The sequence below is a fragment of the Marmota monax genome, unplaced genomic scaffold, assembly GCF_021218885.2.
Source record: "Marmota monax isolate L192 unplaced genomic scaffold, Marmota_monax_Labrador192_F-V1.1 WCK01_AAM20220418_F8-fsc00004, whole genome shotgun sequence".
NCBI lineage: Eukaryota > Metazoa > Chordata > Mammalia > Rodentia > Sciuridae > Marmota > Marmota monax.
In genome coordinates this window covers 5998568-6012519 of record NW_026692881.1, presented here as the reverse complement: position 1 = coordinate 6012519, position 13952 = coordinate 5998568, and the positions used below count along the sequence as shown (strand labels likewise).

Sequence of the window (13952 nt, the reverse complement as noted above, 5' to 3'; positions counted from 1 at the left end):
TTATGTATTTAGTGGTGCTGGGGATTGAACCCAGGGTCTTGCACGTGCTTGGCAAATGTTCTACACCTGAGCCACATCTCCAAGCTCTGGCTTTATTTTTTATTCTAGAAGGAGGCAATGCTTTATTCCATAAAATAGGGTAAGTGTTCCAATGGTTCAAGCAAGTTGATTGGTTTTCCAGACCAGCAAAAAGAACAAAAAGCAACTGTAACCCCAGCAACTCAGAAGGCTGAGGCAGGAGAATCAAAAGTTCAATGTCATTCTGGAGAACTTGGCTAGATCTTGTATCAAAATAAAATGTAAAAAGGGTGGGGAATGTTGCTCAGTGATGGAGTGCCACTGAGTTCAATCCCCTGGCCCCCACCCCCCAAAAGCAGATTGGAGTGCAGGTAACAAATGGAACACACACACACACACAGAGACACGCTCCCCACTCCACCTCATCTCCTCTCTCTGTCTCTCCAGGGGAAGAGGAGGCTCTGCTTCTTTCCTTGTCTTATTCATTTATTTACTTACGTATGATCACCAAAAACCTGGCTAGAAGCCTCTTGGCTCCCTCTGATCTGACCTCTCCTAGGTCAGAGCTAGGTCCTGCACCTATGCCGAAGGCAATCACTCAGAACTGGAATTTATCCTTGAGTCACACAGGGCAAGGATGCGCACCAGAAAGATTCTGGGGCTCTCCTGATCCGCCCACCACCCAGCCTCCTGGTGTGTTTCCATGCCATCTCTTCTGATCAGGTGTCACCTTTCGCAGGTGGGGTCTCCTGGGGATGCTGGTGTTGCCTGCAGAGACCTTTCTTTGAGCTGGAGGGAACCATCCTTGGCTCATTTTGCAGACTTGGAAAGTACTCCTTAGGGGACAGTTAGCTGCAAGGACCTGAGCATGGAATTGGGCGCCACCCTGGGGTGCGGATGGCAGAGATCAAAGCCACCTACAATTAGATCAAGGAGGGAGCCAGGAAGAGAACACTGCCATCTTCTGGCAGGCAGGGGAAGGCCCCGCGGAGGAGGTGGGTGGGGTGGCCTCCGGTTCCCGGGCTAAGGAAGGACTCCGTTTTCCTCCAAATCTTCCCAGAACTGGGAAGTGTCGGATAGTCACTTGTTTTGTTTTTTTAGTTAAAACGTAAAGTCCTAGTGTGCGCGCGGCAAGGATAGATGATGGGTGGACGGAGTTACAGTGCAAAATCATGGAAGTGGGAAAGGGGAACTCGGGAGTGGCGTGCCAAGGTGTAATGGGCATCGGATGAAGAAGTCAGCCGCAGCCCGAGCTCGGGGCCAAGGCCGGGCCGCATCCTGTGGCAACTGTGAGTCACCCATTAGCAGGGCTCACCCAGGGCTGAGGTCGCGTGTATAGACACGTGCTGGAGGGTGAGAAGGCACTGGGTCTGGGTAAACCTAGTTCCATCTGCACCCGCCGGAAGAAAATGTCCTTCGTCCTTCGCCAGATGATGCAGAATTTAAGGGAGATCTGGTGCACACCAGCAGGAGGAGAGACCCCCGCACCACTGGGTCCCGCGCTCCAAGTCCACGTGCTCAGCCCAGTACCCGGGAGGCCCCTTCCTAGGGGGCGTGGTGGGGCGGGCTCAGCCCGGAGGCTGCGTGCAGCGCTTCAAAACAACCCCGAGGCCCCACCCCGTGACTCACCGCCGGGTGTGGCCCTGGCCTAGACTTTTCACTCGCGAAGTGGACCGGAAGCCCGGCTCCCGCGACTCCGCGTCGCCCCTGCATCCTTGAGGTTCCTTGAGGTTCTCAAGGATGCGGGTCCTGGGCTCCCTCCCGCCCCCGCTCCCATCCTCCTGGGTGCAGCCGGCTGGGAGAAACTCCCTAGTCCCCTCTTCCCCCCCCCCCCCCCAGCTCTTGCAACCCCTCGTCCCCCTCCAGAGCGGAGTCCTTCTAGATCTGGGACCGAGTACCTCCCGTTCTAGGAGGGCCGGCTTCCTGTAACAGGGCCAGCGCCTTTGAATTGGGGGTGGGGGTGGGGCGGATAAGGGAGCCAGGGGTTAGGAAGATGAGAGGATGGAAAAGAGTGCTCTGGACGGTCAGTCTGGAAAGTCCAAGGCTGGATTTCAGGTCTTGGGTTTGAGGTTGCCCTTACCGGGGTCCCGCTTGGCGCTAAGCACTAAGTAGACACAGTGTGGAATCATGAGCTTTAATGAAGGGCAAACCAAAGAGGTAGCTGCTGAACAGAGCTTAGGGCCAAGTTCTGCTGAACAGGTCCTGGAGGGAAGTGCCCATGTCTTCCGTCATTTCTGAAGGCCAAATTTCTTCCCTAGACCAGAGACGCTGTCAGAGGCCTGGTTAGCAGCTTTGTCTATGGCTTCCTGGGTAGACTTGCCAAGATTGTCCATGGCTGCGAAAGGAAAGAAGGGTGTGTGGGTAAGAGAAGGGGTCTTCCTCCCCAGGAAGTCTGCCTGTGGTCCTTGTTAGGCAGAGAATCCTGCAGAGGAGAGGATGGTCCAGGGTTGAAGCAGGGTTGAGAAGTGGCTGGGGCTGCCCATCATTCCTCCCCGCCAGCCCTGCCAAACCTTTCTGTCCAGCCTCTGTGGCCTGATTCAGTACATGCTGCCCTGCTTCACCAACTGCTGTCACTGGAACAGAAAGACAGGAAGTTTATCCCCTGTTGAGTCACCACTGACCACAGGGAGTCACCCCACCACCACTTCCCTGTGTTCTCTATTCTATCCTATAGGCCCAAGGGACTGATGCCCATTGAGATGAAGTCCCTTGCCCAAGGCCACCCAACCATGTCACTTGGGCATTCTTGTTTGTTTATTTATAACTCTTGGCCCTCGCCTCTTGCCAACCTCCCGTCCCATCTCCAGAGTTGCTGAGAAAATATTCGAGGAAGGAAGGCAGCACAGAGCCTAGGTTAGGGATCCAGTGACTGTGGACAGGAGAGGGGCACACACACCTCCTCTCATCCAGTGGGTCCGACCCCACCCTCTTCAATCCTGGGGATCCCCTGGCTGGAGATGGCACCTGAGCTATGGCTACTGTTGGTCTTGGTCCAGGATGACCCTGTCCACTTTAACAACTTCTCCCATAGAAAATGCCTGATGTCCCACCTTTAGTGCACCTGACTCTAGGGCGTCTACTTTCATCAAGACCCCTTCCTACCTCCTCCCCCTGTGGCTCCCCTCAAAGAGCACACAAACATGGATGTCGGTGCTTCAGTGGGCAGGCAGCTTAAGGCATTAGGAAAGGAAATGCAGAAAGGAGGTGGAACTTCCAAAGTAGAGCTATCTCCTTGCCACCAGAGTATCTGCCTCCCCAGGAAACCTGAACTAGGTGCTGCAAGGAGGAACCCAGTGAGCCAGGGGTCTCTTCATATCCCTTACTCTCCATCTTCAGCTGTGAAGCCTCTAGAACAAGGAGAGGACTTCAAAGTAAGGAAAGTAAGGATTTTTTTTTTTTTTTACCCCAGAGAGGGTCAAAATCAAGCCCAGTGAGGTCTGGAGCAGCCTCCCTGATCCCATTCGTCCTGTGCTCAGAGACCTGGCAGATGGGAAGTGAGCCAGCGTCCTTTCTTTGTGGAACTTTACCCACTCCTGAGGGCATGGGTGGGGACGCTTAGGACCTGGGTAAGACTTGGATGCCTGCCTGCTCCCCCCCAGGAGGGGTGACAAAGCCCAAAGCACAGCCTAGGACCCCTGGGGCACCACTATCCCCAACATCCTGTCCCTCAGGGCATTCTTTGCAGGCGCAGGTGGGGGGTCCAAGGCCCCTACGTCTCTGGGAGATGAAGTCCGCAGACATGTGGGCTGCGCAGACCCGTGGCTTCTGCCAGGTGCATCCAGGCGGGTGGCCCCGCTGGTGCCCAGGTAGAATGCTGTCCTCACCTGCTTCCTGGGCTGTCCCTTCCGCCTGCTGCTTCAAGTCCTTAAAACTCTTGCTGGCCATAGCTTCCAGGGGTATGCGGGGTAGTCAAAACCTCAGACACACAGACCGCTGGAGTTTGCTCGCCGCTCTGAAGACTGGTGCGCTAGTTTGTATTTTTAAAGCGTCCCAGGGACGGCCCAACTCGCTGGGGGGGCGGGGGGGGGTGCATGGGCGGTTCCTGGCTGGCTGGCGGACTCCTGGCATGATCCCGCCCTGTACCAAGCTTCTCTTGAGGGGCGGGGGAGGGAGGTTGGGAGAGAGAACTGAGGACATGCTTGCCCCTGGGTACCTGCAGTGGGAAGGCTGCCACTAGAACCAGAGTAAGAAGAGAGACTAGGTTAAGGAGTGACTGGACAGGAGAGAGGCACATACACCTTCTCTCATCCAGCCAGTCCGACCTCACCCTCTTCAATCCTGGGGATCCCCCGCTTCATGAGCCTGAAGTCAGTGTCAAGATGGGAGCTGGATACCGAAGCCAACATTAATAATAGCAGCTGGCTTCTATTAAGCATTTATCTTGAGCCAGGAGCTTCCTTAATGTTTTACAATCTCTTGTATAATTTTTACACCACCTGGTAAAATAAGTGTTATTAATAGCATCAGTTTATAAGGGAAAACTGAGGCAGATAGCGGGTGAATAGATTTTACCCAAACCTCTGTGGCAGGACTCTAATCTGGGCTGGTGTGCTTTGAACCCCCCCAACCGCACCCCCCACCCCTCCGCCCTGGCAATCACGGAACCTTTTGTTCCCACACACCAGGGTGGTGCTGCAGACTGGCTGTCTGCTCTGGGGCTTCTGGTTGCAGACTGGAGAGGATTCAGTAAAGATCAACAAGAAGAGGAGCCATTGGCATGAGCACTTGCAAAACGAGCAGCCCCAAGTAAAGAGTGAGGAAGCTGCCCCCTTGTGTCAGCTGGAAAGGAGATTGTCACAGGTCACCAAATTTTGACCAGTAGAGCAAGTAGCGCTGCTCAGGGTCTGCTCACTTTCCAAAAAAGTCCAGGGACTTGAGGATCTCTTGGGGCACTAGAAGTCAGGAAGCTGCGTCTAGTTGGGGAGACAGGATTCCAGAAACAGCAACACATACCCATCCCCCACTCTAGAGGCATAATGAAGCCCCCACCCTCCCCAGCACACTCTGGTCACACACATCCCACTGCCCCCTCTCCAGGTCTAGTGTTGTGACCTTCACTAACTTTCTCTGCACACTTGGAGTTGCTCTTAGATTTCTGGGAAGCCCCTGCCTACCCAGGCCACTGTGCTGTCTTATATCCTCCTTGTAGCAGCAGAGGGTCAACCACTGGCCTGGAGTGTCTGGAAGCCCAAATGTGCATATGCATGTGTAGACACACACACACACACACGCATGCAGACACACACACACAAAGTATAGATTAAAGACGATTAAAACACTAGGCAAGAGAAAGGGTCAGGTGATGATTAGTGGGGGAAGGGAGAGAGCACATAATGCCCCATCCCTACCCCACCCCCTTCACAATAAGGTGTTACAGGGAGGCAATCCCCTAGGCAGTGGTGGGGGACTTCTGGGAGCTCAGCCCAGCCTCTGCCTCAGCCTTTCCAGCCCTCCTGAAACCCCTCCCACAACACCATGTCTTTAATCTGGAAGGCTTTTGTCACTGGGCTGGGCATCACATGGAAGCAGATCCTGTTTGATACCCAGTCTCAGCCCCTGTGAGTAGCAAGCAAAACACGAAGGCAGCAGCTGCTGTCCGGAGGGCCAGCCAGCCTTCAGAAGTGATGCAGAGACCGCTCAGTGTGGCTGTACAGCATCAGGCACTGCAGTCAGTCCTCTTGGGCTCAGAAACCCCTAGAACAAGTCTCTTTACCTCTTTGAGCCTCTGTGTTCCCAACCTTGAAGAGAAGACACTAACACAATCTTCCCAAAGTATTTTTGTGAGGATTAAATGGGTTGGAGTGTGCCTGTTACCGAGCCCAAGTCCATCTCCTTGCCAAAAGAGGGGCCCAGTGAAGGTAGGACAAATTGTTGGGTAAGGAAAAAGATTTATTTGGAATGCCAGCAAAATTAGAAGATGGTAGTCTAGTGCCCTGGGCGGGAGGCGGGGAGACCATCTTAGCATAAGTTTCAAACTCTTCTCATCTCTAGGCAGGGGGGATAGAATGGGGTCTTAGGTTATGATTGATGACTGAAGACTTCTAGACACCTCTCCAGTGGTCTAGAAGGTGTTGTTGTGAAACCTGTGATTGGCACACACATAATCACAAGATCATGGTGCCCCTATAAATCTTGAAAATATTACTCTCAAATTGGTGTCTTCAGACCTGAAAGGGGAGAAGAGGGATTAGGTAAATTTGGGGCAAATTGATTTTCACTGTTAATCCCAAACATTCCTTAAGTGACCAATATGTGTATGCAGAGTTAGAGTCTGACCCCAAGGCCAAGGAGACACACAATATGGAGGCAGAAATGCCAAGACTTTTCACCCTGTTTTAGTCACCCATCTGACACTGGCAAGGTTTCAGCAAAAGTGCTTTGCAAGTCCCTGAAAAGTAGACTCAGCCACTGCCATCATCATAACCCTCATGTCAGAGGTGTCATCTACAGCAAAGCTAGTGCAGGACTAATTATATACTACTCAGCTGAGTGACCTACAGAATTTTGATTTTTTTTTTCAAAATTAGTGATTTTTAAAGCCAACTAAAGACAAATGAATCTAGGGGATTCATTTAGGTTTTCCCTTGGGTACATGCCCAACTCTCAGTGGAGGGCCTTGTAAGACAAGGCAGGGCCAGGGGCCTCTCAGACAAGGAGAGGCATAATGCAAGAATAGTGCTCTTCTGGAGAAGACAAAAGCAGCTTCTAAGGGCCCAGAGCACATGACAGGGCATTTAAAAGCAAAGAGTACTGCAGGTGTCCCTCAGGTGGGGAAGGAGCTTGCTGGAATAGGCTGACCTTGATGTTTGGCACTTGAGTCCAGGACAGAACCTCCGAGTGTGTGTGTGTGTGTATGTGTGTGTGTGTGTGTGTGTGTGTGTGTGTGTGTAGCATCAGCAGGGACACTTCCAGACTGCTTACGCAGATGTAGAGGGGCACTGGGAGGGAGTCCCATGGAGGCTGTGCCCAGGGATCAGGTCTAGGTATCCTCTCTCCCCACACCCAGTCACCTGAGCTCAGCTTGCTCCTCCTTGTTTTCCCTTACAGTCCAGAGAACTCTCAAACACACCCAGGCCCCTGGGGCATGCACAGGCCTGCTCATATGCCTGTGTCTGAACCAAAAAGCAGGAACACCACTGCCTGCCCAGAGCCTCCCCCAGACCCTTCACTACTGCCCATGGGACCAGCAGCCTCTGCTCCTTTCTGCCTCTTCAGCAATGGACATCCGTGACCAGCTGACCAGGAGTCAGCCTAGCTCAGCTGTATCTGACTGACTCCCATCCCCCTGGGCTGCCCTTGACCCTGACCCCTGTTGCAGAGGCAGTATAGACAGGGTAGTATCTGGAATGATGCGTGGCCTCCAGCTCTTACTCTGAAACCAAGGACCAGAGGCTTAGGGAAAGTCACTTCAAAGCTTGAAGTTTAAATTGGCTATCAAAGGAGAGAGCCAGGTTCCCAAAGAATAAGACCCCAGGCAAAGCGGGACAGTGGGACACTGACCAGCCTGGTGCTGGGGTCGCTTTGAAAACTTGGGGGGCGGGGACTCTGCCAAGAGCACCCCAGAGCCCAGGCAGTCTCACTGTTCGTAGCAGAACAAGGAATCAATGGGGTGCCCCTGGGGCAAGGCCCCTGGTTTGTGCCCAGTTTCATTGTTAGCTTTTACTATTTTTCTCTCGAGGTGTGGCTCAATCTGATGCACCTTAGCTGTCATGTTGTTTAATGACACCTGACAAGTTTCTGGGTGCAGGAAAAGAGAGCCTAACCCTAATTTTGGTGGGGAGCTTGTGACTGGCTGGGTTCGGGTGAGAGGTCACCTCATGGCTCTGCTGGGGTAGGAACTGTCCGTCCTTTGTGTTTAAGCTTTGAAAGTTACCCTCTGCTCCAGGGAGGGTATCAGGTGTCCCTATTCCTTCAGGACAGTTGGTGCTAAAGACATATGCAGCATCCTCAACTCCAGCTGACCTCAGGTTCTTCAGCAACGCTGAGTAGGCAGGTGGGTGGGGTTCCCCCTAGGGGGAGCTGCAGCTCAACCTGGGGACATCCAGCCCTGCACACTTGGACAGTGTGAGATGCCCGCTGTGGGAGCTGGAGGAGCCGCTGCCATCATGCTAAAGGGATGGCTGTGTATGTGTTTGGGGGATGGTTCCCGAAGGCAACAGTTCCAGAAGCACTCTGCGTATCCCCATAGTGTACCTGGTCCCATCAACCTAGTTCCTGTCCCTGAGACCTCCCAGGGGGCTTCATGAACAGTAACAGAAAAGAGAGGAAGCATGGTGGGGTGAGGCTCAAGTTTTATTTGAAATCATTAAAAAAAAAAGAAAAAAAAATCACAGCAGCATCTGTTCTATGGGTCCAGAAGGCTCAGGGGGCCAGAGAGGATGAGGGTAGGAGGTGAAGTCGGTGGCAGCAGCATAGAGGACAGGTCTCTGACAGCTGGGCTTGGGTGCGAGGAGCGTGGGCAGCCCGCTGGGCACGCTCCGGGGCAGGGCACACTCCAGGGCAGGGCACTCCTTGTGCCAGGGGGGAAGGGGGTTCAAGGCAGAGGGGTGTCCCTCGGGGACTCTGCAGCCATCTGGCAACATTTTAGTTTCCGCCACTCTTGGCCTGGGAGAGAGAGTGTGACTCTCACACCTGCTCCAGGTCCCCAACACTCAGTGGCTGCCCTGGGACGGTCACTCATGAAGGAATCTCTCACTCCAGACCAAGGTTGGCTCTACCCACAGTCCCTGTTGGGGGCTGCAGAAGGCTCCCTGACAGGTTCTGAAACCCCCGGAGGGAAGCAGGAGTCTGTGGGGGCTGGGGTCCCTACCCAAGAACGCCCCCAGTGTGCCCCTGGAGTCCAGTTCCTACCTCCTCAGCCACTTCTTCCTCTTCAGCTGCCTGGTCCTCCTGTTTAGGGGCAGGTTGGTCCAAGTCCTCCTGCAGGAGATCAAAGAGGGACATGAGGCAGGGTGCTGTGGCATACGTCTGTAATCCCAGCAGCTTGGTAGGCTGAGGCAGGAGGCTGACAAGTTCAAAGCAATCCTCAGCAAAAGCGAGGTGCTAAGCAATTCAGTGGGACTCTGTCTCTAAATAAAATACAAAATAGGGCTGGGGATGTGGTCAAGTGTCGAGTGCCCCTGAGTTCAATCCCTGGTACCCTCACCCCCAAAAGGGAGACCATAAGGAGGTCACAGAGGCCCCCAGCTACCTGCAGCTAGGGTCTCATCTATGCTGGCCTCAAAGATGATCAGAGGTCCCTACTGGAGGGGCTGGAGGGGTGACAGCCCACAGCTGGAGTTCTGTCTGGTGATGCCAAGACCTTCTGGAACCCAGCTTCATACACCCCAACCTCCGCAAGCGGATCCCAAATCCTGGGTACCCTCTGCTGGGGTTCCTTAATGAAGAAGGATGGGAGCATGGAGAGAGGGTGAGAGTGGACAGATGTTCCTGAATCACATTAGCATACACCTTTGCACTCCTCTGAGTCCCCAAAGAGCCCTAGGAGGAGAGTTGTGTCATCACTGTATACAGGGACCCTGAGACTAGGAGGACTAGGTATCCAGGTCAAGGCCTCAGAGCTCAAAGCAGCGGAGCTAGTCTGCATCAGGTTCAGCTTGCTGTCCGTCAGGCCATTTCTGCCCACAGGAGCATGCTCTTTCTTCCTGCATCCTGGACAGGCTCTGGAATCAGGCCTGTCTTCTGTCCCCTATGCCCCATGCTAGTCAGACTCTTGCCTAAGTGGTCATGACAGCTGAGTGCTCAGGACAGAGTGGTGATTGGCCTGGTCCCTGCCCTCAGCTCCTGCCTTTGGAGGGTCCAGCCACTTCTGTGCTACCACATCCTGCCCCTTGGTGGAGTGGAGCATAAAAGGGCACAGAACTTTGTTGGCCAGGGAGGGCCAGGCTCTCTAGGTGAGAGGCAGGGGGCCACCTGCTTAGTCTGACCACTCCAAGGTTGGTGCACGAAGCCTGGGGCATGAGCAGTCACAAGCACTTCAGGCCTCTATGGTTCACTGGGGAGACAAGTTGATACTAGTTTTGGGGTGTCACCAGAAAATGAGTCTCCCTTGAGGCAGCTCCTCTAGGAGGCAAGGAGTGCCTGGGTAAATTCCTAGAGGGCAAACCCAGCCTGACACCTCCCCAGAGGCCTTTTGTGCTGTGGAGTGTGGAGGGGGGCCTCCTTGGATACAAGTGGGTCCAGCCCAGGGCACTGGTGATGATGATGATGATGATGACCACTCATTGGGCTTTAACCATGAACCAGGGAGGCCTACATTCTGGAGGTCATTTCTCTGCCATATCCTACAGCTCAGTGAGAAAGACACTCACTCTCATTTCACAGATGAGGAAATGGAGACCAGACAGGTTACACAGCTTCCCAAAGTCACACAGCTAGGAAGGGGCAGAGCTGTTGACTAGAAGAGGAAACGGCTGCCCACTCTGGGGATAAGGAGATCCTGTGCTAGCCCTAGAAGCACACATCTGGGTGCTGCTCCTGGAGCCAGGGACAGAGGGCCTGTATCTTTCTACCCCTCCCAGAGCAGGGATCCCCAGTACGGGCTACGCCCAGAGCCTCAGACTCCACTGACTGGGGTGGCCTGAATCAGGTATGGGAGATGGAGACAGCGTGTCTAAGGAGTCAGCCCCGGCCCCACTCTCAGATCCCTGTCATAACCTACACTCTCACAGTCTCTCAGGAGCCAGGCCAGCCATAGAATCACTACCCTTTTGGCACCGTGGGTATGTTACCTAATCCCTGGGCCTTGGTTTCCATGACCTATCTCATGGGATATTTGTACCCATTTTTTAAAAAATTTTATTTGTTCCTTTTAGTTGTAGGATATTTGTACCCATTAAATAAGTTAATAAGTGTAAAAAACTTTCAATAGAACTTGCTCTGCGGCAGGTGCTGGGACAGCTCATGCAGCTCGCATCTACCTTCTGCAATGCCTCCTGCTGCTGTGCCTTCTGCTGCGGCCCTCTTTCCCATGCACGCTCACACATTGCACGCACATGCACACACACACGCACACACGCATGCCCCCTCATCCTGGCACACACACTCAGCACATGCTGCACATCTGCTCACACACAAAGGACCCAGTGGAGGGTGGGGTCAGAACTGTTACTACTTTTTCACCATCAGGGGGCGATGACTCCTTGCTGCTCCTGGGAGGAGGCGGCAGCCAGGTCTAGGAGAGCAGCTGGACACTGGGTGGTGACTCTGCAGCTCCAACCTGATGTCCACTGCCTGGGAGGCTGCTTATCACCATGTGACCTGTTTTCACTGGTAAAATGTGGTGTATCCTCCATGCTGAAAGCCATGGAGCTGGCCTGGTTTGGGGCCTCATTTTCCTTGTCTATAAAATAAGCCCTAACTCTCCAATTCAGGGGCATTTGTGAGGATTCCAGATATGAATGATGTGAGGACACCAAGCACAACCCCTGCACAGACACACAGAGGTGATGAATGGGAAGGAGATTCAGTGCCCAGGTCTGTGAGTAACGTCCTCCACCCCCACCTTGGTTGGCTTCTCTGGACCCAGAGGAAGGATGGGAGCAAGGACTTACCTTGCGCACCACCCCGGTGGTGATCACAACCTTCTCTGCCTCCTCCACGGTCTTGGTGGCCACAGTATTGACGCTGGAGACCACAGCCTCACTCACAGCGTTGGCCTGCTCCTTGGTTTTCTCGGCCACTGTGGGAAGACTGGGGCTGGCCTGGACCCTGACCCTCCCCACCAAGTCAGGCAGAGAGGCCTTTCCCAGAGCACTGGGACTCTGGCTCTTTGGGACCCTCCGATCCCTGTTTTTGACTTCAGGACAGCTTTGACACTCATGGGTGGGAGTGGGAGCCTTACCCTGATCTAGTTCAGGTGTGCAGGGATCTGGATCCCCATAGGGATTTGGACCCCAGTTGATGTAAGGAGGACTTTGGCCATGGGCCCTTAGTACTAGGGTGCAGGAGTGCTGAAGCCCCGTCCCTCATGCCCCTGGTCCTGGGGATCCTCACCTGAGGTCACGCTCTGCACCACATTTTCCTTGGTCTTGGCTCCTGGGAAGGAAATGGAAGCGTCAGCCCAGACCCACCTCTTGGTGTTGGAGGCGGTCAGGACAAAGAAGCCACAGAACAGCTGGACAAGCTGGGGGTCAGTAGAGGGTGTCTGGGGGCCAGCTGCCCCTTCAAAGGACTGCTTCCTGCTATGTCTGGAGCTAGGGGACGGATGGGGAGGAGACAGGACAGGATGGAGGGACAAAAGAGAGTTAGGGACACTAGTGTACCCAGACTCTGCCTGGGTGTGGCCCGGCCTCCAGAGCAGCAGGCTGGTCAGGGATGATGAGGGCTGAGTCATTGCCTCAACCTCCCCTGCCTCCTCTTCAGAGGGAGCAGAGGGGCATTGGAGTGGGTTAGGCACTGAGCCAGAGTCCCACCTCCCCTGTGCACCTCTTCACCCTGGGCAGGGAGGAACCTGTGGCCTGGCCAGGCTGCAGCTCCATATGAAGAGGGAGGGAGCTCGCCTAATCACCAACTGCTCACAGCTTCAGGGTGTCCAAGTTCAGAGGACCCTAGGATGTGTTTGTGCATGCCTTGATGAATGCATAGAGAGGCGGTCAGCTGGGTCAGAGGTCTGAGTGGCACTCTGATCCTGTCCTAGAGACCCTGGGGCTCCAAGGAAGCCAGAGGCAAACACTGGTGTGTGCAAGGGACTGTAGATGCTGCAGGATCTGGAGACCCTGCCTCAACAGCCAGGTCCTCGCCCCCTCCCAGAGTGCCTCCCTGGAGCTGGGGAGAAAGGTCCTCCAACCAAAGGTACCAGACATCCCACCCCAGGCACCACACTGCCTTTCCCTGCCCCGCCCTGCCCCGCCCTGCGTCACTCACCCACATACATGACCCCCTCCTTGGTCTTCTCGGCAGCCTCCGTCACCCCCTGCTTGGTTTTCTCCACTGCGCCCACCACGCCCTCCTTGGCGATGGAGAAGCCCTTCTTGAAGACATCCATGTTGAGCAAGAACAGAACCTGACTCTCCCTGCGAGCTGCGGGCTGGAGCTGGCGCGAGTGCTGCCGCAGCCGCTGTCCCCGCCGCCGCTGCCTCTTATTGACGTGGATGAAATATTGATGTCGTGTTGGCTGGCGGGAGCCCAGCCAGCCCAGGCGGGGGTGGAGGTGGGGAGGGTGGAGGGAGGGAGGCCTTCCCCAGGGAGGTACAGCAGGGAGAGGTCCCTGGACCCCTGCTGGCTCAACTGTGCCCTCCTGACCCTTGTCCTCCAAGAAGGGACATGGGGGCTGGACATGTCCTAATTCATCACTGCCCCTCATTCATCGGCTGTCCTGCCCACCTGCAGGCTGCCCTGGCTGGGTGCTATCAGGCCTGGGGCTGTTGTTTTCAGTGCACAAAGAAGGGGTAGGCACTTTAGCCAGTGCTGCAGGGTCGCAGATAGGGCAGGGGTCAGAGCTACTGGCCTGTCAAGTAAGAATGACCCACCTCTAAAGTCAGCCTGGACTACCCAGCTACCCACAGCACCCTGGATGCCCTAAAGCCTGAAACTCCTGCCAAACCAGTTGGAGGAGCTGAGGCCAGGCACACAAGGTTTTTCCCCATGCCCTGGGCTTTGGCTGTGCTGTGTGACCCCAGGATAGCTCCTTTTCTTCTCTGAGCCTTCACCCACAGCCCAGTGGCAAAAGGTGCTGAGGAGGCATAGAGTGCCTCCACTTCCTGGCCAGCAGCATGGGTGGGCAGCAGGGTCTCCCCCGAGACTGATAAACCGCTTCCTGCAGCCCCACCTGGAAGCCTAGGCATTTCTCCTGACTCCCATGGGTTTGTAGGGCCACCCTCTGGGTCTCCCACACTCTAGTGTCCCTAAGCCAAGTCCTCCTGGAGCACAGGAACTGGTCTGCGTGGTTGGCGGTCTCTGTGGGGGCCAGGCAGGAGGCGGGGGTGGGGGCGGCG

General features: G+C 54.9%; 2 protein-coding genes across 4 annotated transcripts; both read right to left on the bottom strand.

The window, feature by feature from the left end:
- Positions 1-2138: 2138 nt before the first annotated feature.
- On the bottom strand, positions 2139-3999 carry Adirf (adipogenesis regulatory factor). Its single transcript, XM_046450310.2, has 3 exons — positions 3843-3999; positions 2529-2591; positions 2139-2353 (listed from the first exon to the last, which is right to left on the bottom strand). Exons 1-3 carry the CDS (start codon positions 3901-3903, stop codon positions 2247-2249), a joined length of 231 nt encoding a protein of 76 aa, XP_046306266.1. The 5' UTR covers positions 3904-3999; the 3' UTR covers positions 2139-2246.
- Positions 4000-5886: 1887 nt separating this feature from the next.
- Positions 5887-13854, bottom strand: Sncg (synuclein gamma). Of its 3 annotated transcripts, none has more exons than XM_058581052.1 (5): positions 12883-13122; positions 12013-12054; positions 11571-11698; positions 8869-8937; positions 5887-6185 (listed from the first exon to the last, which is right to left on the bottom strand). In XM_058581052.1, the coding sequence occupies exons 1-5, from the start codon at positions 13001-13003 to the stop codon at positions 6180-6182; spliced, it is 366 nt and encodes a 121-aa protein (XP_058437035.1). In that variant the 5' UTR covers positions 13004-13122; the 3' UTR covers positions 5887-6179. The 3 variants fall into 3 exon arrangements, 2 of the variants coding, with proteins under 2 accessions (XP_058437035.1, XP_046306507.1); XM_046450551.2 differs by lacking the exon at positions 5887-6185 and adding an exon at positions 8293-8622 and having other exon boundaries at positions 12883-13117; XR_009227284.1 differs by lacking the exon at positions 5887-6185 and having other exon boundaries at positions 8917-8937; positions 11571-11727; positions 12883-13854.
- Between the last annotated feature and the right edge of the window lie 98 nt (positions 13855-13952).

Bases quoted from the DNA above. Each gene is read 5' to 3' on its own strand.
- Adirf (XM_046450310.2), bottom strand. From the start codon at position 3,903: ATGGCCAGCAAGAGTTTTAAGGACTTGAAGCAGCAGGCGGAAGGGACA. The intron at 2,592-3,842 runs GTGAGGACAGCA...TTTCTGTTCCAG, and splicing joins AGGGACAGCCCAGGAAGCAG to TGACAGCAGTTGGTGAAGCA. The intron at 2,354-2,528 runs GTTTGGCAGGGC...TTCCTTTCGCAG, and splicing joins CACAGAGGCTGGACAGAAAG to CCATGGACAATCTTGGCAAG.
- Sncg (XM_046450551.2), bottom strand. From the start codon at position 13,003: ATGGATGTCTTCAAGAAGGGCTTCTCCATCGCCAAGGAGGGCGTGGTG. The intron at 12,055-12,882 runs GTGAGTGACGCA...TTTCCTTCCCAG, and splicing joins GGAGGGGGTCATGTATGTGG to GAGCCAAGACCAAGGAAAAT. The intron at 11,699-12,012 runs GTGAGGATCCCC...GTCTTCCCACAG, and splicing joins GGTGCAGAGCGTGACCTCAG to TGGCCGAGAAAACCAAGGAG.